The sequence below is a fragment of the Anser brachyrhynchus genome, assembly GCF_964034855.1.
Source record: "Anser brachyrhynchus genome assembly, chromosome: 2".
Lineage (NCBI taxonomy): Eukaryota > Metazoa > Chordata > Aves > Anseriformes > Anatidae > Anser > Anser brachyrhynchus.
Window position 1 is genome coordinate 117,169,141 of NC_137695.1, and position 27,381 is coordinate 117,196,521.

At 41.8% G+C, this 27,381-nt stretch overlaps 1 protein-coding gene across 2 annotated transcripts in view; it reads left to right on the forward strand.

The window, feature by feature from the left end:
* SPIDR (scaffold protein involved in DNA repair) overlaps nucleotides 1–27,381 on the forward strand; it is a 203,988-nt gene that overhangs the window by 9,319 nt on the left and 167,288 nt on the right. For both annotated transcript variants that reach the window (XR_013947887.1, XM_080583611.1), the window contains exons 4-5: nucleotides 736–918; nucleotides 2,662–2,819. Coding sequence is in view for 1 of the 2 variants with exons in the window: in XM_080583611.1 (XP_080439737.1) it covers nucleotides 736–918; nucleotides 2,662–2,819 (341 nt within the window). In the remaining variant the exon portion in view is untranslated. The remainder of the gene's footprint in view (nucleotides 1–735; nucleotides 919–2,661; nucleotides 2,820–27,381) is intronic.

The following is a 27,381-nucleotide window of genomic DNA, read 5'->3' on the forward strand; positions in this document are numbered from 1 at the left end:
TGTTGCAGGAGGAGATGCAGATGATTTTTTTTTGCACCCCCTGTCTAGTTTCAAATCCCCAATAATTGTCTAAATTCTCATCTGCCTAAAAAGCTGTGATAGAAGTAGAAACTGCTGCTTTATTATGATTACTAATTCTGAATGCTCAGCTACTAAGCATTAATCCTTTTCTCTTTCCTCCACAATTTTTAATAATGAAAGCAAGGTATCTTGTGTTTTTGAAATAAGAAATTTAAATTGAATAGCTATTTTTTTGTTATTCCTGAAACTTTTTTTTTTCTCTCAGGACAAAACTGGCAAGTTATCTCTACTGATGGCATACTTTTATTCATTTGTTATTCATTGTATAAAGTGAGAGAAATCCATACCCAGAATCTGAGGACAGTCTTTATTTAAACCATTTACAGTTTTAAAAGACCATATGTGGGAGGATTAGGTCTGTGTGTAGAGGACACAGAGACAATCATTACTTGTTCTCACTGTGCTGAAGGACTGATTGATAGCCTCTTCGCACAAAAGAAAGTGGTAGCATTTATCCTGGAGAATCAAAATGAAATTAATGCATGTACGTATAGGAAACAAATGTAAGTTCTAGTATTGGTTGCTGATACTTGGTGACAGAACTGATAATTTTTTTTCCAATTCAAGAAGAATATAGCTTAATTTTTAAGGATTTTAAATTTAACAATATTACATTTCTGTAACAATCTAAAACTTTGCAATTCTCTTTAATAGGATCTGCTGCTGAAAGCTCTAAGGAGGCCGAAGGCATAATATGGACCTCTAGTGGCAGTGATTTTTCAGATAATGAAAATAAAACATTGATTCCAAGGTTACACAGCAAAAAAAGTCTCAGTGAGAAAATAGAGAAGTCACAAAGGAGACATGATTTATTGTTAGAGGACAGAAGTGATGAAGGTAAGTTCAAACGCAAGCAGATTTGTCAAGGAACCTTCTGACAACTTCAAGTGCTGTAATGAAAATACCTTGAGGTCATTCTGGCAAAATGACATGATTTAACCAAAATGGGATTAGATCATTTGGAGGGTTTTTCATCAATTTCATCTGAGTATAGCATAACCTCTTACTATAAATTATGTATTAAAAAAAAATTAAACTTTAGAGTGAAGGAGCATGGCTGAACGGTTTATACCCGGAGTAAAGCATGTCAGCTTTTTTTCAATATTTTATAGTTTGTTCCATTTCTTTTTCTGTGCTGTGATATCCATACTGGCTTGTAAATATCTTCCTCTGCCCTTTCTGTTCTTCTAGTGATATTGCTGTCTGCATTTACTGAATAGCTGTGGTAGGCTTTGCAGCTGCAGATAGCATCATTTTTTGTGGCATGAGTTTTCATTTCAGTACACAGTATTCCTTGTTTTCTCTGTTAGCTGTATTGTGCAAGCAACCATGACTTTTGTTCCTAGGGCCTACTTTCTGTTTCACAGAGCAGGGGTTGATGAGGAGAAATAGGTTAAAAGTGCAGCTGAAGACAAAAATCTTTACTTGTGTGATCTATTGTATAAATTAAGATATTGCATTAGAACTTGTTAAGTATTTTCATTGTGACTACTTCAGCTAGATCTTCAGCATTACGGACAAACTTCAGATCCTGGTTATCTGGCAAAGTGTTCACAGACCACGGAGATGAGCAAAGGATTTAACTGACTGACTTTTGTGTGTGTAGCTCTGGCTATGCACATTCCTTTGGTTTAAAATACTCAGTATCCCTACTTCTTTCATCCTTATTTCTGTCGTGGATTTTATGCCGTCACTGATATCTGATGGTCATCTGTTCTAATTCCTAGTAACTTTTTTCCTTCTTTTTGAATGGAAAGGCTGTTCATTTTCTAGACTGTAATCTAATGGTCACCAGGAATCTTTCAAACCTGCCATTAATAGCATTGTCTTTCACTTGTCCCTTGCACCCCTTATAATGCCCGGTTTACTAACAACAAATATATCATGCATATGTTAATTTTTATTTTGAGACATTATACAGACAGGGACACCAAGGTTTTCTTTTGTTTGTTTCTATTAATTTATCCTAAACAATCTTCTGTGTGATGTGCTTAGAGGTTTGGTTTGCAGGTTTTATATTTAGCCATGGTGTTTTAGGAGGTTACCATTTCAACCAGCTTTTTCATTTCTGCTCTGGGGTTTACTACATCATAGCAGATGTTCACTTACACTGGCTTTTTAGCTCTTTAAGGTCACGGTCTGACATGTTTGCTTAAAACAGTTAATTCCAAGCAAGTAAACTTGGGAAATCTAATGCAACTGAACAACAGCAAACACAAACCACCACTACCACCAAAAAACCCCACATAACTAAAACTGAGGAAAATTAATAATAACTAAACTAACTACTTACCTAAGTAGTTAAAAATATTGCCTCCTTATGGGTCAGTACCCTGGAAAATTTTTGGATTTTTTTTTATCTTCATGGAAGCTTCTGTTGTCTGCTAGTAGGGTTCAGGTTTTAGTATGAGGTGTAGGATCACAAAATAGTTCAGTATAAAGACCAGTTGAACATATACAACAAAATAGCATTGCATTTTTTCCAAGTTAGGGATGATTAATATTTTACTTTGTTTAAATTTGTATTCATGAATAATATATGGATGAATAAGAAAAAATATTTTTGCAAATTTTCTTTAGACGAACCAGAGTTCATTGACTGGGAGAAAGATAGTGATTCTACAGATAAACTTGATGGATCAGAAAAAGATGACAGCTCAGTGGAGATATCGGACTCAGACTCCTGCACAAATCTTAATTCTCCCTCTGTCAAAGAGGAGAATGATGAGCTCTATAAGGTAAGAAAATGTTTGGCTTTTTAAAAATAAATAAAGATTCTACTATAGCTATGTAGTGTATAGTGACATTCACAGGAATGTCAAGGTATTTTCTCTGACTGCTGTACCAACAGTGTCCCACACCTAGAAATTGGTAGTGTGGCCACTGAGTCACAGGATTACTGAAGCGGGAAGGCACCTCTGGAGATCATCCAGTTCAAGCCCTCTTCTCAAAGCTGGGTCTGATAGAGCAGGTTGCTCAGGGTTGTCTGGCTGGGTTTCAAGCATCTCCCAAAGATGGAGGCTCTACAATCTCTCTGAGCAACCTGTTCTTGTGTTCAGTCACTCTCTGAGTAAAGAAGTTTATTACATTTAAATGGAATTTATTGCATTTCAGTGTGCACACAAAAAAGGTGACCAAGTGGGTAGGTTTCTTACCAGAAATTTGATCTGGATTCTTTATAGCCCCTGTCTAAGGGGCGCTGCCTTTAGAAAGTTAATGTCCAGATTTCCTGTAATGTGGGTAAGACAACTACCTATTTCTTTGGAGTACTTTGATACCTTGGCTGTATAAGATGCAAGTATTGTGAATAGAGCATATTGTCAGAGCTGGGATGTGGCAAGGGGCTAATACAGGACTTGCTTTTTCAGTGATGAGGATTGGAGAGCTCAGGGAAGGGGCAGAAACAAATATTGAATCCTGTCAGCTAAGGTCCGGTAGTATTTCCGTTAGAGAGGTGTACCGTTTTGTTTTTTAACTCTAGAAAATACAGCTGTTAATTCGTAAGGAAGCCGTGCTGTATCAATTATAGAATAAATGGCAGAAGTTTTTAACCTTTATTTAATTTGTTATAAAGAAACGACTTGTACTAGAAGACTTGAGATTTGACACCATCCTAGGCGAAGTCAACACGTAACCTCTCCCGGCGGGACGTGAGGGGAGGCCAGCAGAGCGGGCTGGCTGGGGCCGGCACGCAGGGGGTTGCGAGGGCAGGCCGAAGGGGCTGACATCGCTGGGCTGGGGGAAGGCTGAGGAAGGCTCTGGCTGTGCTCTTCCACCCTTTGAGGTGAGGGTAGCGGCCGGCTTCCAGCCTGACCTTTCTGAGAGGCGCCTGATGAGAGGAGAGAGGCGTGGGTCAGCGCAGGCAGCAGGGGAAGGTGCCGCCGGGTGCGGGGCCGGCCTTGGCTCCACGAGGGTGGCCGAGCGACACCCACCGGGTGCCGGCAGAGGGCACCAGAGGCCGGGCTGCGAGCCGCTCCCTGCTCCCCGGGCAGCGGGCAGCCTGGCGGGGTTATTTCCATTTATCTAGGCAGAGAGGCTTCCTCAGCGCGGCTGGAGGGGAGCTCTGCCTGCAGGCTGAGAGCCGTCTGCAGCTTCCCCACCTAAGCAGTCAAATAGCAGGGTCCTGCTGCCTTTCGGAGGACATCTTCTGGTTGCAGGCAGAGGGTGGAAGCAACTAAGTGGAGCTGGACATCCCGTGGTACAGCGTGCTGCCGTGTTGACACGTGTGACCTGGCGTTCGGCTGTCTCATGTGGATGGGAGCAGCGATTTAGCATCCATCGCTCAGAGTTCACCATGGGTTAATCGAGTATTTTTTCAGGTTCTTGAAGAATTGATTTAAAGTAGCACAAGTCTTGGGCAGCAGTGTTAGAAGAGAACGTCCAGTCCATGTAAACCTGGGAAAACAGACCTGGGATTTATGCAAGCCATAAAAGTCCCTCTTCTGTTATACCGGCATGATTTACTCCACTGTAGATGGAAAGTTGGGTGAATGCTATGAGACGCTTCAGTAATAGTAAATGGTGCCCAGGAGTGGGTTCATTTCAATGCAACAATACTGAAATCAGCAGATTTTAACCTTAACCAGAATAAGCTATGCTACTACAAAATCTGGGGGTAAATTGGGAATCTCAGGATCCCTTTTCAGGTTTCTCTTTCCTGGTCGGAGTGCCACGCTGTGGGAATTTCCATGGGTGGTCAGCCTTACCAGTAAACTTTATTCTGGGAATTTGGTGTATGCAGGAGGTTAAAGCCCCGGCGATCACTGTGTCATTTGCATTCTTTGTTTTGCTTTACTTCAGATATGCTATTTTCCTAGGAAACATTGCAGGCGAGCTGTTTGAGAGGATTCCAAGAGAGAACACAAAAGAAGTGTTCGCTATAGGAGATCATTTGCTGTATGAGTATTCTTCAAAAAGGCCTCTTAATTTTGTGGCCTAGTTCATGGTGGGGAAAGGAAAAAGAGCCAAATGTTGATATATCATCATTTTTGTGGTATTTACTAAATCTCTGGAACCTAATGGAGTGTGTGGATAATCAAAAGACCATGAAATTTATTTTACCCCACTTCAAAATATGCCAAATACCAAGAGGTTCTAGAGGTTTAGGATTGCTGCCAAATATCTTTATTGTAGTATTTACCCATGGTAAGAGCATGATTGGTTTCTACTGGGAAATGAATAACTTCATAGCTGTTTTTTTCCCTAATATACCAGTAGATCTAATTTGAAAATTTCTTCTATTCAATTAACTACGTAGAAAGACTTGATGTATTGTTTCTGTATGAGGGTAAAACTCTTGTTTTTGTGTCAGGTGTAAAACTACAGTCCCATTTCAGTTTGTGTTCCATCTTAAGTCACTGTGCAGCGTCTTTCTTATCAGCTAGCTGCCTCTGACTTGTAAAGCTACTTGACAGAGGGTAATGAGGAAGGCAAGTTTAGTCTCGTCTTGTGGTGAGCAGCTGTTAGCTAATTTTGGTTCACTCCAGAATTATTGGACGTGGGGAAAAAGTCTATGAAAAAAATGACATGGTCATGCTTTGCTTTCCTTTGTATCTCGTTAAAGGATGAAATTTCTCATGCATCACCTTTTACTTAAGGTGATAAAGAACAAAGATCTGGCAAGACCTGATCCCGGAAGATTTTACTCTGAGTGTTTCTCTGCTCTGTTACCTGTGAAGGATGCCCAGTTGCCCTTTTTCTTGGGGACTGTGGTGCTCTGAATAAAGATCAACCATTAATGTTTATTTTTCAGCATCTGTGTTTTCCAAAAGAGCACCAGCTAATCACCTCAGAATTGTTCTAACACAATTTTGTGCATTGGTAATGACTACTTTTTCCCTGACTTGTGCAGAGGCCTTGTCTTATGTGCTGAAGATCCATATTTTGTGAGAATTACTAATCTATGAATTATATATGATTTATAAATATTTTAATGTTGGGGATTATATAAGATCTCGTAGATTCATTAAATGGTTTGAGTGAGAAGGGACCTTGAAGATCCCCCAGTCCCAACCCCCTGCCATGGGCAGGGACACCTCCCACCAGACCAGGTTGCCCAGAGCCCCATCCAGCCTGGCCTTGAGCACCTCCAGGGATGGGGCATCCACAGCTTCTCTGGGCAGCCTGTGCCAGTGCCTCACCACCCTCTGAGTGAAGAATTTCCTCCTAACATCTAATCTAAATCTCCCCTTTCTTTAGTTTAAATCCATTACTTCTTGTCCTATCACTCCCCTCCCTGACCAAGAGTCCCTCCCCAGCTTTCCTGTAGGCGCCCTTTAGGCGCTGGAAGGCTGCTGTAAGGTCTCCCCAGAGCCTTCTCTTCTCCAGGCTGAACAACCCCAGCTCTCTCAACCTGTTCTCATAGGAGAGGTGCTCCAGCCCTCCGATCATCTTCATGGCCCTCCTCTGGACTTGCTCTAATAGGTCCACATCCTTCTTGTGCTGGGGGCCCCAGAGCTGAAGGCAGCACTCCAGGTGGGGCCTCACAAGAGCAGAGAGGGAGAATCACCTCCCTTGACCTTCTGGTCATGCCTCTTTAGATGCAGCCCTGGATAGGATTGCCTTTCTGGGCTGCAGGCACACATTGCTGGCTCACGCTGAGCTTCTCATTACCCAGGTTCTTTTCCTTAGGGCTGCTCTCAATCCATTCTCTGCCTAGCCTGTATTTGTGCTTGGGATTGCCCCAGCCCAGGTGCAGGACCTTGCACTTGGCCTTGTTGAACCTCATGAGGTTCGCACAGGCCCATGTCTCCAGCCTGTTCAGGACACTCTGGATGGCATCCCTGCCCTCCGGCACGTCGACTGCACCACGCAGCTTGGTCTCATCAGCAAACGTGCTGAGGGTGCACTCGATCCCACTGCCGTGTCACCAATGAAGATGTTAAGTGTAGTGTTGGTCAAAATACTGACCCGAGGGACACTACGATGTGCTAGTGCTGTTGTAGGCTCATGTCTCCTGCCATACTACCTCCCCCAATGGGAACTTTCTCTGTCCCTGTGTGCTGAGTGGCATCACCTTCCACGCTTGAATCCCTCCTTAAAACATTCTCTTTAACTTAAATGCTGGACTACTTTTAGTGATACAGAGTATATAATTTCTGTGTCTCAGAGCATTTTTTCTTTTTTGTCCTGTGTGTTGTATCTACTTCTTAGTTTCTTATGGTGCTTACTTTATATAGAATCATTATGCTTGGAAAAGACCTCCAAGATCATCTGGTCCAACCATCACCCTACTTCCAATGTCAAATATGCGAGGCAAGAGAGAGTTATCCCAGAATGGTGTGAAGGAGAGGGTTTTGCCCTTTATGTAGTTAAAGTATGTTGGGCATCCTTCTGTACTTGCTATGCAGCATTAATAAAGTTTAACTTGTTACTGCAGATACTCTTTGTTGCAGAACACACTAATAAGCTTGCCTGCTAATCTTGGTGTCTGATGTGGCTGAAAATGTATCAAAGCCACATGATGAAGAAGTTGTTTCCTTTAAATACAGATTGAATGGTAATAACCCCAAAGTGTCTTGCTGTATGATCATAGGCAGCTGGAGAGAATCGCTGCATTTGTTTCAAAACTTTGTTCGATGAATCACCACTGTGCTGTCACTCTTCCTTGTTGCAGTCTGCGTGCACTGATAATGGGAGATTTGATGGGATGTTTGTGTAGTGTTGTGCAAAAGTTAATTTTCAGGTTTTCTGAGAGCGAAGGGAACAAATTTGAGATTTTTTTCCAATGTGTGGATACATGTTGATTTGTGTTATATCTGAGGCTTTCTCATCTGCCAAAATAGGGTCCAATCTGTTGCTTAGTATGTTGATTTATTGCTGTCTTAATATTATTATTATTATTTTTAAAGACTTTCTGTGGTGGTAAAAGGGGGATTCAACACGCAATGATATTTTGAAGAGATCCTTTTAAGAATGAATAGAAGAGTCATGCATGGCCAAGATTTCGCTAATATGTAGGCCCTGCTTTTATGTCCTGCTCTCTTGATGCATTACAATGGTAATTAGAACTATCATTGGCTTGGTAATTAGAGTGGAGTCTAGAACTATTGTTGTGTAACAGAACTGAAAATAGGTTATCTCAAGGTAAGGAATCATTATTATGGCAGATGGAATTTGTGTCATCCTGTCAGACTGATGACTTAGCGCTGATAAAGGATGCTGGTACGACCATGTTGTTGCAAACAATTACTTTTGTCAGCCCATTACCAAAGGGAGCTTGCTGGAATATACATGAGAACATGCACGAGCTTACTGTTTCTGAAAGTGTGCTTCATGGGATAACTCGGGCTGGAATGGACTCAGGATGTCTCTGATGCAAGCTGCTCAAAGCAGGCTGAGGTGCAAGGTCAGACAAGGTTGCTTAGCGCTTTATCTGGTGCAATCTTGGAAAACTCTTAAGAATGGCATTTGCACAACCAGTCTGGGCCATGTCCTTCTTCCTTCTCTGCCTGCCTCTGCCCTGTCTCCCCTCAAAAAAGTGAACCTTGCTTTTCTGGGTAGAACTGGTGTCTTCTAGCAGGACTCTTCAGGTGGACCTTTTAGCGAGACCTATTAGTCAAGACTGCAAGTCAGTAGCAGTCCAGGAACAAATGCCGTTTGTATTCACATTGGTGAGGTGGAGTGATTTATGCACGGACTACTGAACAAAACTGAAGTTGTGTGCCAGCCGCTTTCTGCTACAGGCATACCGCTGCACCTCCTTATCCAGAAAGGAAACCTCAAAACTTTTTTCATAGTCACGGCTAATGGCTCCCCTCTCAGCATTCTGTTCCAGTGATTTGCTCAGATTATCAGAAGAGAAAATTGCACGTTTCTGGGTGAGCTGTGGCTATCTGCTTAACCGGAGACTTAAGACTTCAGTCATAACACCAAGACCCCATTAATTTTAAATCAGGATCAGAGGTATTACTTAAGCTAATACCTGACCGGTTCAGATGTTCCTTGCTTTAATGGTTTAAAGTATTTTGGGAAGACTTTTCTTTGTAGTCCAAGAGGTAGCAGTTCAAATCTCAGTTTAGCTGAATTGTCTCGTTACCTTCCTTGGCAGTGGTGCAGGCAGTCCTGTGAGTGACCGGACCCTCGGTGCCTTCTCTGCCCTGTGGGGGTGTTGTAGGGCCATGGTGCCCGTTTTGCAGGAAGCTTTTCACCGCAGTTGTCGTATATGCTTTTGTGTGCTTGCATGTGTGTTTGTATCATCTTGCATGTGATCCAGAGTGTCCCTGAGGTAGCAGGGCTTCTTTGAGCTTAGTTTGTGAAATTCCCTGTGTGTTTTATTAACTAAATATAAAAGAGTCCCGACTACCACATCCTGGGTGTACCAAATCTGATGAATTGCAGGACTTACCGCAGTGACATAAACAGGCTTTAGACCCTGCTGCCTTGTGCTGCCATTCCAAGGCCGTGTTTTTATGTTGTTTCAAACTCCGGGCTGTTCGTGTGCGCTAATCCAGCTCCTCCGCTTTGTTTAAGTTCAGGCTTCAGCTGGACCGCCTGGTCTTTCTTGCACAGCTCTGGAGAGCAACAGCTTTAAGCGCAGCTGACAGCGTTGCTATCTCTGCCTACACGGATCGAGTGCCCCCCTCTCTGCTGTCTTCCCCTCTTCATCCCCCTCTTCCCCACATTCGCTTTTTTCTTTTTTTTTAAACAAGACCGCAGTGGCCCGTGGTGGTTTTCCTGTGGCTGCATTCCACGGGAGGGATCTGGGTTTTCTCAGGCCTGGCACCTCTCAGCAGCGTGACTCTCTCCAGAATGTTGCAGAGGGGCTTCACGAGTCCTAGGGAGAAGCAAGGAGGTGTATGCTTTGCCCAGACCTTGGTCTCGAGAGGTGAAGCAAAGAAAGAGGGTCTCACGTGTCCCCCTTCTGTAGCCGTACACCAGAAGAGGCTACAGGAGAGGGTGGAGCATGCACCTCTGGGACCGCAGCGCTGTCCTCTGGAAGCAGGGAAAGGCTAAAGCCAGGAGAGTTAACAACATTGGTAAGAAATCAAAGGCCTTTGTCTTGTTCCCCACCTCTGACAAGGCTCTCCCCTCACCATTACGGACCATTTGCTAATAGTTCTGCACTCTGCAAAGAATCACGAGGACGGTGAGAAAGCTGCTGGGTTTTGTTTTGTCTAAATCTGCCTTCCAAACTAATTCCTAACAATGTGTCTTGGGACTCCTCAGGCCAGATTGGAGGAGAGATTAGTTGGAATTTGTTTGAAATCCTTTTTGAGGCAAGTGGTGGAAGGAAAAAAAAAGTGGAATACATAGGCTCAATCTTAGCTGTTTGTTCTGATAAATATACTTTCTAAATACTGTGGCTCTGGAAAGAAACCAAAACAGAGGAGCCAGAAACATCGGCTAATGGCTTCAATCTTGTTTCCATCCACACAAAGGGGTCTGTGTACTGCAAACTGAACTTTATGTCTAAAAGATTTTAGAGTTCGTTTAACAATTCCTGTTTTAATCTGTCTCGTGGGTCGTTACGTTGTTTTAAAAATAATTTTATAGTGGTCCCGTAGCTGTTTCTGTCACCCGTTGTGCCAAATCATTGCGTCAGATGAAGGACCGAATACATCCGAGAAAGTAAAATGCTCTTTTATCACCAGGCATGTTTGTTGCATCCAATGGTGGAAAAAACATTTCTTGTCCATTTAAGGTACCCTGAGCTGTTGCAGGCTGTGTCTGTTCCCAGGCTGAACCTTGCTGGTCTAGCAGGTTGTCACAGCAATACAGGAAAGACATGTGTGCGTCTGTCTAAAACAATAAAAGCATGTGCAATGCTATCTATAGAATGGCTATTAAGTAAAAATAAGATGTTACATGTCTAAGGACATCCAGTTACTGGTAGAATAAGCCAAGCATGATGTGTACCAAATTCATCCAATTATCCCTTCATTTTAGACATCACTTCAAGTTTCTTTTCACAAAAACAGGACTATTCCTGTTGTAGTAAGGGTTACTGGTAAAAATCTACGGAATTTCGGAGATCTGGACCTAAATTTGGAATACCTTGGAAAGCACAGGAAGACCAAAGTTTAGGAGCTGAGTGGTTATTAAAAAGATTAAAAAGCCTCCACAGCTTTTCAGCGTTTCTGCCTCGCTTTAATGGATGAAGGTCTTGTATATCTGTCTTTGTTCTTATCTTGCATGGAAGAAGGCAGCTATGTGGGGGGTTCTTTGTGTTTTGTGTTTTTTGTGTGTTTTGTTTTTGTTTTTAGTTCATGCTACTGTATCTTTGGATTGGAAGGAATGCAGTTTTGTGGTATGGTATGGAGGAACAGGACGTTTGTTGCTGGCTCCCACCACAACGTGGAAGTGTGTTAGATAGATAAGAAAGGAGTAAATGAGATCAGAACAAATGGATTAAAACTGAGAATGCTTATGATAAAGCTTAAGAAAGTTGGAAGTAGGAACTTGTGGGTGGGGGGAGTCTGGCTTTCCCGGGCACAACGAGGTGGTACTGGGGTGGAGTGAAGTCCTGCCTCTCGTAGCCAGTTTGGCAGGGTCTGTGTCATGTTCTGTTGCTCTTGCTTTGTGATAAACAGTTTCTAGACAAACGTCTGAATCATCTGTAGATGACAGTTCAGATCTGCCATTCTTTTGTTATCAGGACACTTGCATTCCAGACTAATAACCCTGGTGGCTGATTAACCCTTTCTGTGGGGAAGCCCTGTGGAGTTGGGCTGGAACTCCAAATTTCTGAAATATTAGAGAAGGCTTTGCCTACTCTGCAAGAATCTGTTAGCGCACTCACCACAGATGTGCCAGCTGCATGTAACCCTGCTCCCACACTTTGTGTCTTTAACATGTCACTTTGCCTTCAGGCTAGGGCAGCAGCCCTGACTGCCTGATGGTTGTGTCTTTGTCTGTCCTCAGTCCCTCTGGAAGGTGTTACTTCATAAAGCATCTCTCCTGCTACTTACAACTTCAGCCCAGCCTTTTTATCCACACTTTTTTGAACACACGAAAAAGATGCCGCACCTCATGCTCTGTTCACTGCTCAGTCCCAACACGGGGGCATGTTTTTTTGACTCAGTCCCAGTCATTCTCCACCCACTCAGTCTTCTCTTCCCATCTCGGTCACTATTTCATTCGCTTGTCCCCATTCACCCTGACCTGGTCACTGCTCAGTCTCAGTTCACCCGTTCTCTCTTGCCTAATACAACCATTTAGTTCTGTGTCACCAAATATTCTCACCTGGTAGCCACTCTTCAAAAAGGGTAGCTGCAGCAGCTCCTCGCGTCAGGCGCTTTGCCAGCGCGGTGCTGTTGTTGCAGCCTCCAGTGTTATGCGCGTGATTTTTCTTATTTCTCTACATGTATATGACTGTACGTGTATCTTTCTCCCCACTGAATCAGTGGACAAGAGCTCTGATCTCCCTTTGTATGAATCCCCGTTGGGGCAGCTGAGAAGTTTCTCTGAGAGGAAATGACTTGGTGTTCTGCAGACCCCTTCGTGTGCATGGAAAAGGAACCAGAGGAGCTAAGTGAAAGAAACAGACCGGAGCTGTCTGTATGTGAAGGTGAACACGATGGGTAGAATGGCTTCATATAAAGTAGTCACGGGTGAAGAGGGGTGAGGTTTCTGCTGGAGCTTAGATATTCTGAAAATATGCTTTAAAAAAATAAATTGCAACTTAAAAAAAAATCCATTAACTTTCCACATCCACTGTATTTGTGGGTAGTAGTACTTTTCCCACTCACAAAAAAAGAAATAGTGGAAGTGGGAAAGGTTCAGAGAGAGTTGTTAGTAGTGATCAGATACATGGAGTGTTTTCTGCATGAGAAGAAATTTGGTATAATAGAAACCCTCAGCCTGAAGGAAATCCCTGTGGAGAGGGCATAAAAGAAACCTGTGAATCACAAATAAATAGAAGTTGTAAATGAAGTGACAAGCTACTGTATAGAGCTAAGAGACATCAGGTGAAACTAGCAGGTCGAGTCAGCATTTCAAAGGAGATTATTCATCCCACCATATGCGATAGAGCTGCAAAGCTCCCTGCCACAGGGTGATGTGGATGCCAAAAGATTACATGGGTTTGAAACTAATTGGACAAATTCCTGAAAGAAAAACCTATTAAGGATTAAACAGAGATACTGCCTATAGTTGAAGCCATAAACTGGAGTAAGGGAGACTGCTCTGTGGCAGTTTTGCCACATGCTTGCCCTGTTCCAAACTCTCCCCTAAATATCTGACATAAATCATTGTCAGAAACAAAGTATAGTGGGCTAGAACTATCCCTGTTAGATTCCTGTACAGCCACTCCCATGTTTGTATGCTGTGGGCTTCTCAATGTGTGTGGATTTTGTCCTCTTTCCTTTGCCATACTTGGTTCTTCCTCTGTGGAGCAGTTGAGAAGTCAGCATACCGACAGGTGATGCTGCAAATGAACCTTCTTGTGATGCAATGCAGTTGGTACTCTTAGCAGCTCTAGTTCTGTCACCTGCTGCCCCATCTGGCAGTCTTTTTTTCCATGTAGTCTAGCTTATGCTCACCTCACGTTTTTTTATAAAGCTTTCTAAACAGACATGGGGTTGGAAAGGAGCCTTTGAGACAGCACAGGTGATGGCTATAGGGCTGTAGCCAGTCTTGCCTAGAGAGGCATTTAGCTTCCCTGGAGTGAGCTGGTGGCAGGCTTCACAGTCTCTAATTTTTATTTTTATTTTTTTTAACTTACTTGAATGAGGGAGAAATGCAAAGGTAAAGAGCTTTTTCCTTTCCCTCCAATTGAAATCTCTTATTTTTATGATTAATTGGAAAAGTGCTAAGGTTTTCACTTTCAAACATGTATTTGTTGAAGTACGTTTGAGCATCGTGAAATTGAAAGAAGTGTTGCTGAGTTGCATTGTGAATCTGGTATGTTCCAGAAATAAAGTGATTTGCCTAGGATATTAGGATATGAAGCACTCTCGGATCTTTTGGAATGAGAGCAATTTAAGTAGCAGTATAAGAAAAATAGTATAAATCCCCAATACTGAACTTTTCTTTCTGGGGTAAGCAGGATAATTTTTGGAGCATGCATGTGAATGTGTGATTGTATAATGGCATGAAATAAATTTGGAAAGAGGTGCATAATTCTCTAAAATAATAAACCTGTGTTATTCATAAACTGGTGACACAGGGTTTGAGGGTTTTATCTAGCTAGGGGGTTATATTGAGGGTTTATCTATCTAGGGTTTGAATTATAAAGGTATGGGGAGAAATTTGTGTCTATATTAAGTATTGTGCAGTGAGAAAAAGAGGTTCTCTAGTGCAGTTTATGCGCTTTCTGACCGAGATTATTAAGGTTGTGATAGACATTGAGAGATTTATCCTTCAGTACTTCACTCAGTCCCTTTCTGAATCAATTGAAGTTCAGTCTCCAACCATCTGGGGAGAGGGATACCCCAATCTAATAATGCATTATATATTTGACAGTCCGAAAAAAGGCCTCTTACTTGTGAAGGCTGTAGAAAAAGAACTGCATTTCATACCACCCTATTATTCTTTGCAGACATGTACAAAGAAGAGAATTAACAATATTACGGGCAGTAACATAACAGCATTACAGAGCTGCTTGTAAAACCGCATTATATAACTGTATACAGGGAAGCTTTGCCAGCAGCGACCTTTAGTTACTGCATTCTGCCTTTACAGGACTCGCCGGGATCATTCTTATAATGTAAGATACTTCTGTGCTGAGAGGATGTAAGAGTTTTTGTATGGCCTTTATGTACTGATATAAAAAGGGTCAAGGCAGCCCTTCGCACTAGGGAAGGCACTTTGTCGTCAGCCTCAGCCTGTAGTTATTGGAGGAGGAGGGGAGAAAAAAGGGAAGAAAGATGTATTTGCTCTCCTACGTAGTTTGGGGGGGGGAAGGTTAAATTGAAAAATATCAAAATATATGTAGACCTTTCAAAGGGTTAGGGCATTAGTACAGACTTAGGACGAGGAAATAAAATGGGGCTTAAAACTGGCATTCTCATGCTTTAAAAAGTGAGCTGAATGGCAGATTATAAGATTGTCAGCTTAAACAAAAACAAAAGCAATGTTTTTACAAGAAACAAATCTGGAAGGAAAAAAAGTATGACTGATTATTCCCATCTACTTTTTAACCTTTAGATGCACTTGAGGTTCGTTTTCCACATTTTTTTCATGTGTGAACAGTAGAACTAGATTTGTAGCATATGTTATTTTTGACTCGTGGTTTATATCACTTGTGATTTAAAAGGTTCTGTGATTACTTTTCTGTAAGAACGTTTTATAGTTAAAAACTTGGTATTAACCACAGGAGCTGTGGATGGAAAAAGTTGTTAAGTGGGTGTCAGAACAGGGCAGAAGATTCCTTTCTTACGTGGCTTTGCAATTTTAGATATATGGTTCCCCCAAGTATTGATGGCTCCTTAAATCTGATGAGCTCAGAAGAGAAACTTAGGTCTGGCAAAATGTCTGTTTTGCTTTATTCAATGTCTTAAAACAGCGAAGGAAGCATCGCTTTCACTGATGAAGATGAGTTGATTCATCACTTTTGTATGAGTCTAAGTGAAAAATATTGCATATCTCCTCTGTTCCCTTTGTGTGTGCTGAGTATTTAGAAATGTTTAGGGTAACATTGTCATAGCACAGGCCATTGTGTGGGAAGCTAAATGGAAGAAATAATTGGAGAAATAATGGAAGGGAAAACTAAATCATGATTTTACATAGTATTTGCAGGTAGCATAACTTTTATGCCACGCTTGTGCTGTGCAAGTCACTTACTAAAGACGAATGACAGATTTAAAAAAGCATCTGTCATACTGTATTATTTTAAAGCACTCCGCATCACTTTTTGATATACTTATAACGCAGCAACTGCCTTGAATGATCTCAGGTTGGCATTTCTGTGTGTTTAAGTTGTGGTTTAATGCAGGAGTTGCTTATGGATCATGGCTTCCAAAATTTGCTTGTGAAGAGGCAAAAAAAAATTCTCTGCCCATGAATTGCTTGGGTGTTTTTTAATGCTACTCAGCTGTTACTTAATTGCCATCAATTAATCTGTAAGCATTTTGGAAAGTGGTGGTGGAAGTTTTCTATCTGTCTTGCATGCTCCAGATGCTCTGAACAGTCAGAAGTAATAATGTAGACAATCAGTCAGCCCTGACACAGTCATAATCCATGTCGTCATGGCAAAACAGAAAAAGTTAGACTACTGGTGATGTGTGGTGGTTTATTTTCACATTTTGAGCAGGGAGGGATGATTTAAGAGGACGCTGAATGCTAATTTTTGTTGCTTTGTTGCCATGTGTATTTCAAATGGAAGAACAGCAAATGGATTTAATTTTTATGAGCTTTGCAGCCAGCTGATCATAAAAATTCATCTGCTTCTTAGCAGAACTGTGCTCCAGTTTTAAAGAGAAGAAAGAAGATAATGCAGCTCGCATGTTTCCCTAAACTGGAATGGATGAAATAAATGTCCTTCTAAAGGAGATACCCAAGTGTTAATAGTATTGTAGAGTTTAGCTGGAAGAAAAGCACCTTGCAGTGTTTTTTGTTTGGTTGGTTGTTTTTTTCCCTCTGTCACTATAACTTTTTCTTAAGCACTTTGTTGCTCAGGCTTTTTAGGAGGCAAGTCCTTGCACAGTGGTTGCAACTTATTTGTCCTTTTTTTTTTTTTTTTAGCATAATACTCTGTAACTTTCCTGAGGCTTTTTTAGGTGTTGCAGCAGTAATACACGAGAATGAAACTGAAACGATCTGAAACCTATGGCTGGTGACCTACCTGTGGGTCCTTCTGATTTCTTTCTTTACTGACATAAAGGATTAAGATGTACAATGTTACCAGTCATCTGCAGACTTCGGTTTAAAAAGTGATTAGACAGTTTTCTGGTTTAAATAAAATAAAATAAAAATAAATTAAAAAAAACACACTGAGCTAGGTGAAATGAGGCTACCTTAGGAAGCTCTGGAGTTGCAAGTCATTTCACTCCGGAAGAGCGTATCAGGGAAGAAATGTTCACTTGCTTTGTACTTACTCTTCTCTGTATGCATCTCATATAGCTACTGTCCCAGGTGGGATGCTGATTTCAGCAAGGCTATGGCCTGATTCGTTCTTGCTGTTCTTTCTTTTTTTCTTTTCCTTGAGCTCCACAATTTTTTAATTGCAGCTTTATTGTGCATTTAAGTCCTCAGCTTCCAGAGTCTGGTTAGCATATTATCTTATGTGGCGTTATGCCAGTGTTTATGGGATTAAAGCAAAAGGAAGTTCTGGTTTGCTGTTTATATCTAAAATGCAGAGTGGATCTGATAGGTTACTTATGAAGTTTCAGTTTCACTCATATACCTGCTGCCTCAGTCTCTCTGGCACACTTTAATCTCAATGTATTCAGTTTTTAAAAAAGAATAAGGCTTTAATTTTTGCTAGATAGAATTAGGCTAATTGCATGTGAAGAAATATAAACACACAATGCTGGAAAAAGTTAGGAAGGAATTTCTTTGTTTTGGTTTTATGTGCCTAACTATGTAGTGCTGCAGTAAGGAGAAAAAATGATACTGTGGAAAATCAGAACTTGGTAAAACCCTTAAAGAACAAACGAAAGCATGCTAATGAAATAAAAGCATAAGGCAAAAGTGAAGGTGATAGGTTCAGACATAAAGGAATTAACAAAAATGGGAATGAAATTGAGTGAAGAAATGGAGCTGAAATTTTATTTAAAGGTGTGGTAACAGATTTGTTACCACTCTGAAACTCCGTACAGAATCCAGAGGCCTGATCATTTCTATTACACTGTTGCTGTGATTGAAATGTTGTCAGGATGAGAAGTGTCTGTTTGCTTGTTTCCTTAGAAAAATAAGCCAACCTGCACTAGCTTCTGAAAAACAAAACAACCCCCCCAGCCCGAAGCTGCGTTTAGGAAAAATAAAAGCAAGTATCTAGAAATGTGTCCCTATGTTTAGCTGGCAATGGACACCATCTCCTTCATGGGAAATGGTAGTAACTTAGATTTAATAAATTGAAAGTTCCCGAGTTCAATATGTGCAGTCAGATCAGTGTAATTTGTCTGCCTCTGTCTGCGTTTGTCGTAACCACAGGTCACGTAAATTCTGCCGTTCCCCCAGAGATGGCTAGATGCCTTTTCCTTTTACCTATTTGCTGTGCTTTTCATCTTGTAAGAAGCATTTGGGCATTTCCAGCCCAAAGTGTTATGAGGACTGACAGATCAAGTGTTATAGAAGAATAATAGAATTAAAATGCTTTTGCCTTTTGATATTCCAGAAGCCCCAAAGCAGTGCTAGCCTCGTTCAGATCTGACGTTACCCTGTTTTCACTCGCCCATGGACGTGACTGTATCTCAGGTGATGCTGGGCTTCCTGTTCCTCTGAAGTCGTGTCTCTGTGCTGCTTCTGCACTTACGTCTCCCTGCTGTTACCGATCTGTCCTAGATTCTTTTCGCTGACCCCATAAACGAGTATCTGAACTATGCTGAAAAATGGGGGGAGGAGAAATAGGCAAATGTGTTAGGCTGTCAGGCTGTGCAGCATTACTGACGTGTCCAGTACGTACGCTTGGCTGTATTATCAAATGGCCCAACTCTCAAATGAACAAACTGACATGCTAACGGAGCTAAAAGGAATTGCTGGTCTTGAGTATCTGAGCCCTGTTTACACTTGTTTTTAAGGAGTGACCCATTAGTCTAATCTCCTTTCTTTCAAGTTGATAAATGGCGTTATTTAAGAAAATAAAATATTCCTCTAGCCTAGTTTTTTCTTACCTGACAGGTATGCAGCTAGCTGCTGTGGTTACTTTTGTACCTATGTAGTTAAAGATGGTTTGAGAAGCATTCGTGGCTCGGGACTCAACTGTACTTTGAAAATGGGGCCGTGCCATTAAAGTTACTGGTGGCTAGGTAGGATTTTCTCTTGTGCACTAAATAAAAACATAAATAGCGTGGTGCAATTGAAAGTTTTTAATTCAAACAGTATGGGCTGAAATCAAGGAATGTGTTACCCTGCCTTTGGTCCTGGCGCAGCAAACTGCATCCAGTCACTTCAGATTCTCTGAACCACAAACGAAAATATTCCAGGACTTAAACTGAAGTGCTTCATGTTCCAGGTGAGGTGGTTTAGAAGGGCAGTGGTGCACAGGCCTTGCTGGCTTCCATGTCCAGCTACAAAATAAGAGGGCTTTATCTTTAAAATGTAGGAGATCCCAACTCTTTTTGTTGTTGTTTAAATCCCGTTCATAGTCTTGAAGAGTATTAGAAGAAACGATCTTACTGAATATTCGCATTAAGAATACAATAAAAAAAAATGAATCTCGTCCCCTTTGAGCTAATGATCTGGTGCATTTGCTTAGAGGTTATAAGGCACGCTGCATGTTGTTAAGACCAGGAGCCTGCGTGATTGCGGTGAGTGTGTCACATCCTCCCGTCAACTTTGCCCTCCTTGGAGACGCTGGCAGTCTCCCTGCGGTTTGCCCACTGGCCAGCTGGGAGCGGCTCGAGAAAACTTCTCCAACCTGTGGATCTGGTTCTCGAGCAAACTTTCAGACTTAACAGTATCTCGGGACTCCTTGCCAAGCCCCATTTGGAGAGAGGGAAGGGTACTGGGGCAGGCTTTCAGCGTTCGGCGGAGAACTAATCTGTAATTTTGTGACAAATTTAATTGTGTGTGTTCAAATGATGGTGTGTGGGGATTGCTGTTTTTTTCTCTCCCTGACAACCCAGTAAACTCCTCTGTAAACACAAGTCTGCTGAGGAGCTCCCCTCTCTGAAAACCTTCCCCCGTCTCCAGCACGAGGTAGTGGTTCTGGCTGTGCTTGGAGGGGAGCGGGCAGGGAGCTGCTCGGACGCTGAACACGTACAGTGTGAATGCCAATATGTCTTCGTTAAATACGTCTTAAAGTCTTTCTGTGTCTTCCCAAGGGATCTTTAAAAGTAGCCCATCAAGTCAAGGCATGTCGTTGGAAACTTACCTGTCTTGATATGGATTCCCTGTCACTTGTGTCATCAGCCATCTGCATATTTCTTATTTGAATGCCTTCCCTTCCTATACTTCATCTAACTCAGAATTCACTTTATCTGATACTTCTTCAGTTGTCCTCTTCATTCTGCAGTATGACCATCATAAAAACAGCAGATTAGGAATAGTTATATCCACTGTGGCTTCTCTTGTTCTGTGAAGATTTTCATTTGTTTGGTCCTGTCAAATGATTGTTACGTGTTTGCAGGGAGCTTTTAAATCATCGATTCTTTAAGTCGTCCCATCCCCTACTTTGTCCTCGTCAACTTTTTTTTGTGTACATGAATTTGTTCTTAGTATACGTGTTACACAGAGGTAAATGAAAATAGTATAAGAATTGTATTTTTCAGGCCTTTCTAGATTTTTGTGTACTTTAAGATACAGTTACTTGGAGAATGGCATTTTGAGAATCAAAAAATATAACCACAGAACATCAAGGACATAGTTTCTCTCCCATTATTTATTTTTTCTATCCTTAGGGCATTAAGGGTAAACCACTATAGTACTGGAGCTAATACTATTTTAAGTCACAAGCAGGACTCTGTGAAAGACGTTTTCAAAGACGACGACTTCTGAAAGGATTTTCTGTCATACTAAGCAGGGACCTAATAAAACTTGTGTAGGAAGCTATTGTCTCATTGGCTAGCAGATTTATTTGGTTAGCAGTTTATTTTTGTAGTGGTAATAGTAGCTTGCAGTATGTAGTAGTTCAGGCAAGAAATCCTCAGTGCAACTTTCACATATAAGATATGTTGCTGACGTTGGAAGGCCTGGCCAGTGACATGGATCCTCTCCTTGATGCGTGCCTTGGGTGTGTTACCGGAGAATCTGTAAGTAGGCAAAAATGTTGTCTTTTTCAGCGGGTGGGTGAGGGATGCTGGGTCAGCTACTAACTGATGTAGCTTTCCAGGTTTGCACTGAAATGGTGGAAGCAGCTTCAGTGGGCCGTGCAGGCAGGCAGCCCGTTAGCCTTGCCATCTCCTGTGGGACTGACTGCGTGGGCTGCGTGCTGGGCTGAGACGCGTGTGCAGAAGGGTCTGAGGGTGAAACCGGGTCCGTCGTCCTGCTTGTGTTACTTACAGCCCGGCTGCAAGGTGCTGTCAGGGCATGGACGGGGTCACAGGTGGTGGAACGGGCCCTAGATGGGTGACTGGGGAAAGTCCTCTGTGTCTGTGAGCTGGCTGCGATTGTGCACCTACAGGTGTCAGATAGCTCGATCCTTCCTGGAACAGGGGGGTGGGAATCAAGAGGCAGAAGGGGTAACAGAAGGAAAGAGGAAACAGGACTTGAGACTAGGCTTTGGAGAGAGAGCGAGGGTGTCCCGGGGTGAGGAAACGAGGAAAAGCGAGCTCAGATCCATATGTTACACAGAGAAAGTACATCAGGTTCATGGTTCATCGAGTTTATATTGCCTTCTACTTGTTTGCTTTTCATCTCGTGGCAGAACCTCAGAATAATCCGTTTGTGAATGACATAACTTCGTAACAGGTGATCCCATATAGAAGCATGGTATGAGATACCTACAGTGTCGCCTTTACTTGAAGGTTCGGAGAGGAAGTGAGTCATGAGCAGCTCTGGCTTTACAGCTTGTCGCTCCCTCCCTTCTCTAGCTGAAAGGTGTGCTGGAATTTTCCAGGTACAGCACCAGGAGAGGTGAGAGGGAGAGCGCGTAGGCTGGGATTTAGGCAGGGAAGGGCTTGTTGTAGGGAGAACTGTTCGTTCACTTCTGGTAAAGGAAGGAATGCCAAAAGATAAAATTTAAATCAGAGACGGAAAGGGGAAAAAAAAAAAGCAGATGTGTTTTAAAACACATCTAATGTCATCTTTGTGTTTATTACCTTTTTATTACCGTTTTCCTTTATTAATTTGAAACATACACTGACTTTTTTTCTCTCTCCGGCATGGATTTCAACACATTTTTGTGCCCGTGCCAGGAACACTGTGTTCTGTTAAGTCATTTAGTGACGTTGAGCACTGGCCTGAAGCCAAGCTGGGTCAAGTTCATTCAAATAAGTTTCAGCGTAGGCTCTCGCTCCGAGAGCGGTGTCAGTCCTGTCTTCACATGATAGGTGGCTCTGTTGTGTTAGTTTTCTGAAGAGCTTGGGATTTCGGGGTTTTAAGTCGTTCAGGTTTTTGAATTTTCTTTCAGGTTTGGGTAAGGATTTGAAAAAAAAAAAAAAAAAGCTCCACCTTTCATGAATCCGTGAGGAGAGAGAAATGAGATGGTCATGGGTTTGTAGAGCAGAACAAGGTCTGCAAGCTGTAGTGTGTGTTTAGTGCTTCCCCTTCTCTGACCACTTTTTTTTTTTGACTCCTGTCCTTGCGATGATTTTCAATCAGTGTATATTTTGTCCTTAAAGCAGGAGCAACTCCTGAGATTCCAGGGACAAAATCCTGCTCGTGACAAAAATGAAATGCATGAAATGGCATGGAGTGCACGAAAACTTCATGGCTGTGCTAGGTTAATTGCTTCCCTTTCCTACAGGAGTCTGTGTCTTGTTCTTTTAGCCCTGAGTTTCAAGCTACCCTTAAAAATACGCTCCTTAAAGGAATCCCTTCTTCAGGGTGAGCTTCCCATATGCAGGATTGTCTTGTGTTGAAAAGTCAGATCGGTTTTGTCTGTCTCTTTATTCCAACTTCCCTTTCAGGGGACTGTGTTGTTGCTACTTTGCATAGTAGCATACTTTTCCTTCCTGTAACCCTACCACAAATCACACTAGATCCCCTCCCCTCCCCTTCACTTCCAGTAACTGCTCTGTGAGCAATAATTTTGGAACTACTGGCAAAATAAGTCTTTGACAAACTCATAAAATCCTTACAACGGGACAGTAGTTGTAATGCCAGAGACATCAGTAAGTGGTCTCTAAGACAACTGTTGACACTTAAGTATTTGATGAAAAACCCATTCTTCCATTTGCTTTGGGGATTTTTTTTAAATTTTAATAAAGAATGAGAACTCGGGGAAGATTTGATGTCCCTAGAGAGAGGGGACTAATTTTAAAGAGAACGGAGAAGCAAATTTACAGGTCATAATTTAGGTACGTTTTGACCATCTCTCACTTGCACAGATTAGCCATTTTATTTTATTCTTTAGCCGTGCATCAAGTTTCTGTGTCTTGGCTCAATTGATATTTGGCTTTTAAGGGAGAGAAACATAGTAGTGTCAGGTTCCCATGATTCAACACCCACTCTTAAGTTACCTGTTGGTGCTTGCTGGCTTATCTTCTCTGTGTGGGAGAGTGGAGGATGATCAGATTGGTGTTCATCACTAGGTGTCACTCACTTGCAATTACTTAAAGTATGTTTCAGGGCAAAAATTAAAAGAAAAAAGTTCTTGATTCCTACCTCACCCAGATTGGGTGTGTGTGGGGGAAGGAAATGGTGTGAAATGTGAGGAAAATAACTTCCCATCCTTCTTTCCCATAAAGCTATTTTGTTTTGTAATTTTATTGCTTTATAGTATATTTTGATCTACATTTTTGTTATTCATATATAGTTCTACTGATGCAAGAAAAATATACAAGAAAATTTTATCATTGATATTTTCATCCCCGATATCAGCTGTGGAAGATCTTAAAGAATAGTAGGTAGCACTGTAAAAGATTTGGAAATCTGGATCAGGGAGGTGCGGTGATGGCACTGCTGGATCACTCGAAAGAATGCTTAGGAAAAAAAAGATGTGGATGACAGAACTCCATAAAATTGTTCTTGGGACCTGACCACTGAGCTATGTTGGGCAAAAGATGGTGATTAAAAATCTGTGCAAGTATAAAGATGACTTATACTTCTGTTATCTAGCAAATTATGTGGAATGTGGTGCATCTGTTGGGTCTTGGTCAGCAGCCTCCCTTGTCGGGCGGTAAGTATGGGGAGTGTGTGTTCAGTTGCTGAACTAAAAATGTTTCAAAATTCTAACATCAATGCTTACCAAAAAAAAAAAAAGAGGTGGAAGTGGGAAGGTTAAGCAGTAAAAAAAATCAGTAGATTTGTTCAGTTGTTGAATGCACACCAAATGCTCCAAATATTTTATTTCAGAAGGAGAGTTTCCAGAGAGTAAAAGTATCAGTGTGGATAACTGGAAACTTCATTGGCAAGGATGGTGATTTTTCTTCTCTTGTGCTTCCCACCCTTTCCCTTGCTTGTTCCCCTGAAACATAACGTCTTTTGTCCAACCCAATTCTCTCGTTCAGTTTGGGGGTTGGGACTGCTATGGATCAGGACGTTGTGTGGACCCTGCCTCACCTTTCAGGTTTGAGCGAGCTGGGTCTGTGCCATGTCTGCATTTGTCTTGTCAGGAAACTGAATCTCCTGGAGGGTCTCCAGGCAGCGCTCACTGCGGAAAGTCTCTGAATTACTTGGGTGATGTTAAAATTAGACTTTAAGTGTCAATAAAAAAAAAAGGCAAAAGATTGAAGTTTCAATTGTTTTCTCCCACTCTCCTGTGTAGCCAGAAGTGTTAGTTCAAAAGCTATAGTTACACACACAAATCATCTTCCTCATCTTTTCTTACGTGTCAATAGTAGTGGCTATTTGAAGTCAACTACATTTCTATGAAAGGTGACCTAAGCCAAGGAGATCCTTCATGGATGAAAATAATTATTCTTGTGGATCTGGAGTGATGATTTGGTAAAGGTAACAGTAATGGAGCAAATCTATGGCAGAGCTGAGAATACAGCGAGAAGAAGATTTCCAGATCTTTGTTTGTCCAGAATAAGATTCTTAGAGCCAGCCTACTCTTCTATGCAAAAATATTTGTGGGCATCCATAGAACAAAGTTACGTGCTAGCAATACGAACAAGTAAACACTTTAAGACCTGTGTCAAACCCCATGTTTGCAGTGTCTTAGCTCATATTTAGGCCTTAAAAACAGCATGAATTTCTTGTGACAGCTGGGAAGAAAACACAGCCTCCACTGATACCTGTACAGATATGACAGAACTCTTAATCATAAGATTTAGTTTCCCTTTGCGAAGATTATAGGTTAAAAGATTCATCTCCTTGTTCTATCTTGGATTACTAAGTGTTTGTGGCTGTGTGTCACTGTATTTATCTAGTCCGCATGTTGTATTTGAATTTAACTGAGAGTGTTTGGATGAATAAAGTAGCATAATTCCCTTCCCTTCCCCTGAAGGAGAGGTGGGTTTCTTTAAAGTATGGAGGCTATTATGACTAACTATATAATTACACCTTTAATCAGAGTAAAGTATTTTAGATACACTGTAGCCCCATTTGGCCCCTCAGTGTTGAACTGGAGAACATCTGAAGATGCATAGTATGGCCTGTAGTCATCATCGTCACTTTTAGTCACTCAGCATATTAAAGCCACCGTGCAGGAGTACGCATGGCTGTGTGTTTTACTTTTGGGGTGGTGGGGAAGGGAGGGAAGGAAGATGTTACTGTAAATACCTTTTTCTGCCTCTAAATCTGTAAGGACACTATCGTTCTCGTTTTACTGTGTTTGAACATCGTTTTGCTGACATTCAGTGGATTTTCTCTGCCATTATCTTGTGTTTGGAGGTAGATGTGATTCTGAATATGTGGGGTGAAACTTTTTGAACATGTGGGCTGCACAAGCTTTTGAGAGGTTGATGGGTGTGGAAAGCAAATAGCTCAATACCGAGTTCAGAGGCATGGCCTCTAGAAATCCTTTCCTTTCCTTTAAACAGTGCACTTGGTTGGTTTTGCCCTCACAGCCCCTCAAAAACACAGCTCAGCTACGATCTGTCCCATTTTAAGCAAGCTAATTGCAGTTCTCTAATTTCTGATATATTGGGATTCACCCTCAGAAGAAAAAATGTGCCACAACTAACATTGCTTTTGTAACTTAAAACTTTCCCCCAACCTGTCCCATGTTATTACTGACACTTTTAAAAAGCCTAGCAAGTGCTGTTTCTTGCAGACTTCAGTTATGCTAGCAGCTATCTTAAAAGTAAATCTTTTTGCTCTAGCCTGAAATACGGTAACTTCCGACATTTGCTTCTGTTCTGTTTTGGTTTTGCCTGATATGTTTCTTTTTCTTCTTTTTCTTGTGCAAAGAAGATGAAAAGAGGAGGAAAGGAAGAGACAGATACCAAATAGTGAAGATGAAGGGACAACATCAGAATGGCAGTTCTGTCAAATAGAGGTAGATGTATGGATTTCACAAGGTAGCACACTTAAAGATGACAGCTAAAAAGAACTAATCTACAGTAGTTTTAGACTAAAAGGTGAAGTGCAGTTGGGAGAATTGAAAACAGCTGAGAATGTTAGTCTAGGTGGTTAGAAAGACCTTAAGGTTGTGTCATGGCAGTTGATCTCGTGCTGAAAATCCCAGAATTCAGAAGTCAGCAAATCTGTGGGTCCAAGACATGTGCACTTGACAGAGTTTTCAGGCTTAATTATGCATTGTCTATTTTACTCTATCAGGAGCAAAAAATTTTGAGGATCATTTTTGTGAAGCAATCATGACCAGGCTAGAGTTTGTTGCCTGTCACTGCATGTTTTCTCACAATTTACCAGGTACACAAATATTGCATGGGGATGTTGGTACAGCATTAAGATAAGGGCAGTAAATTAAAACAAACATAATAAATGGGAAAGCCTTTGTAAAAATGTGCAGACAACTGCATTCAGCACAACTGTTGATGGCTTGGCCTTGAGTTCAGCTGGTGGAGCTGCTGCTGCCTGACTGCCAAGATAGTCCACGTGATGTAATCGCGCCAAGCCTGCACTATCACGGTATCACAGCAAAAGCTGTGTCTGAACTGTGTGCATTTGTACACGCATTCAGGTACAATAGTAACAAGGCAGTTGGAGAGGATTTTCCTTTTGGCATCCCTGCCCATGGCAGGGGGGTTGGAACTAGGTGATCTGTAGGGTCCTTTCCAACCCAAGCCTATCTATAATTTACAGTATGTTCATGGTTACAGCTGAACACAGCTTGTGGAACTGCTTGGAGTGGGTGTTTTGGGGCATTAAAGGCAAAGTAAGTCTCTGCTGCTGGCCAGGTACTGGTGAAGATGGTCTTCAGTTGGTAGCTTTTCTATCTAACTTGTATTAATTGACCCTACATGCACATGCCTCTTCCCCAGTTGCAAAAGAACATTTTCTATTAAGATACGAGAACGGCTATATAGGATAGACTGAATCTTTGTCTAGTCCACTGCCCTTCCTGTGCCAGCCGCTCACAATTTGGACACTGGATATAAATGTATGTCGAGCTACATGGATCGATTGGCCAAATCATATTACAGTTGCTTTGCTGCTGGCTGAATGTGGATTAAGATAATTCCTGATCTTCAGACAAGACTGGATACTTCAATGCTAGTAAGTTGTGGCTGATAGGGAAAACTTCAACAA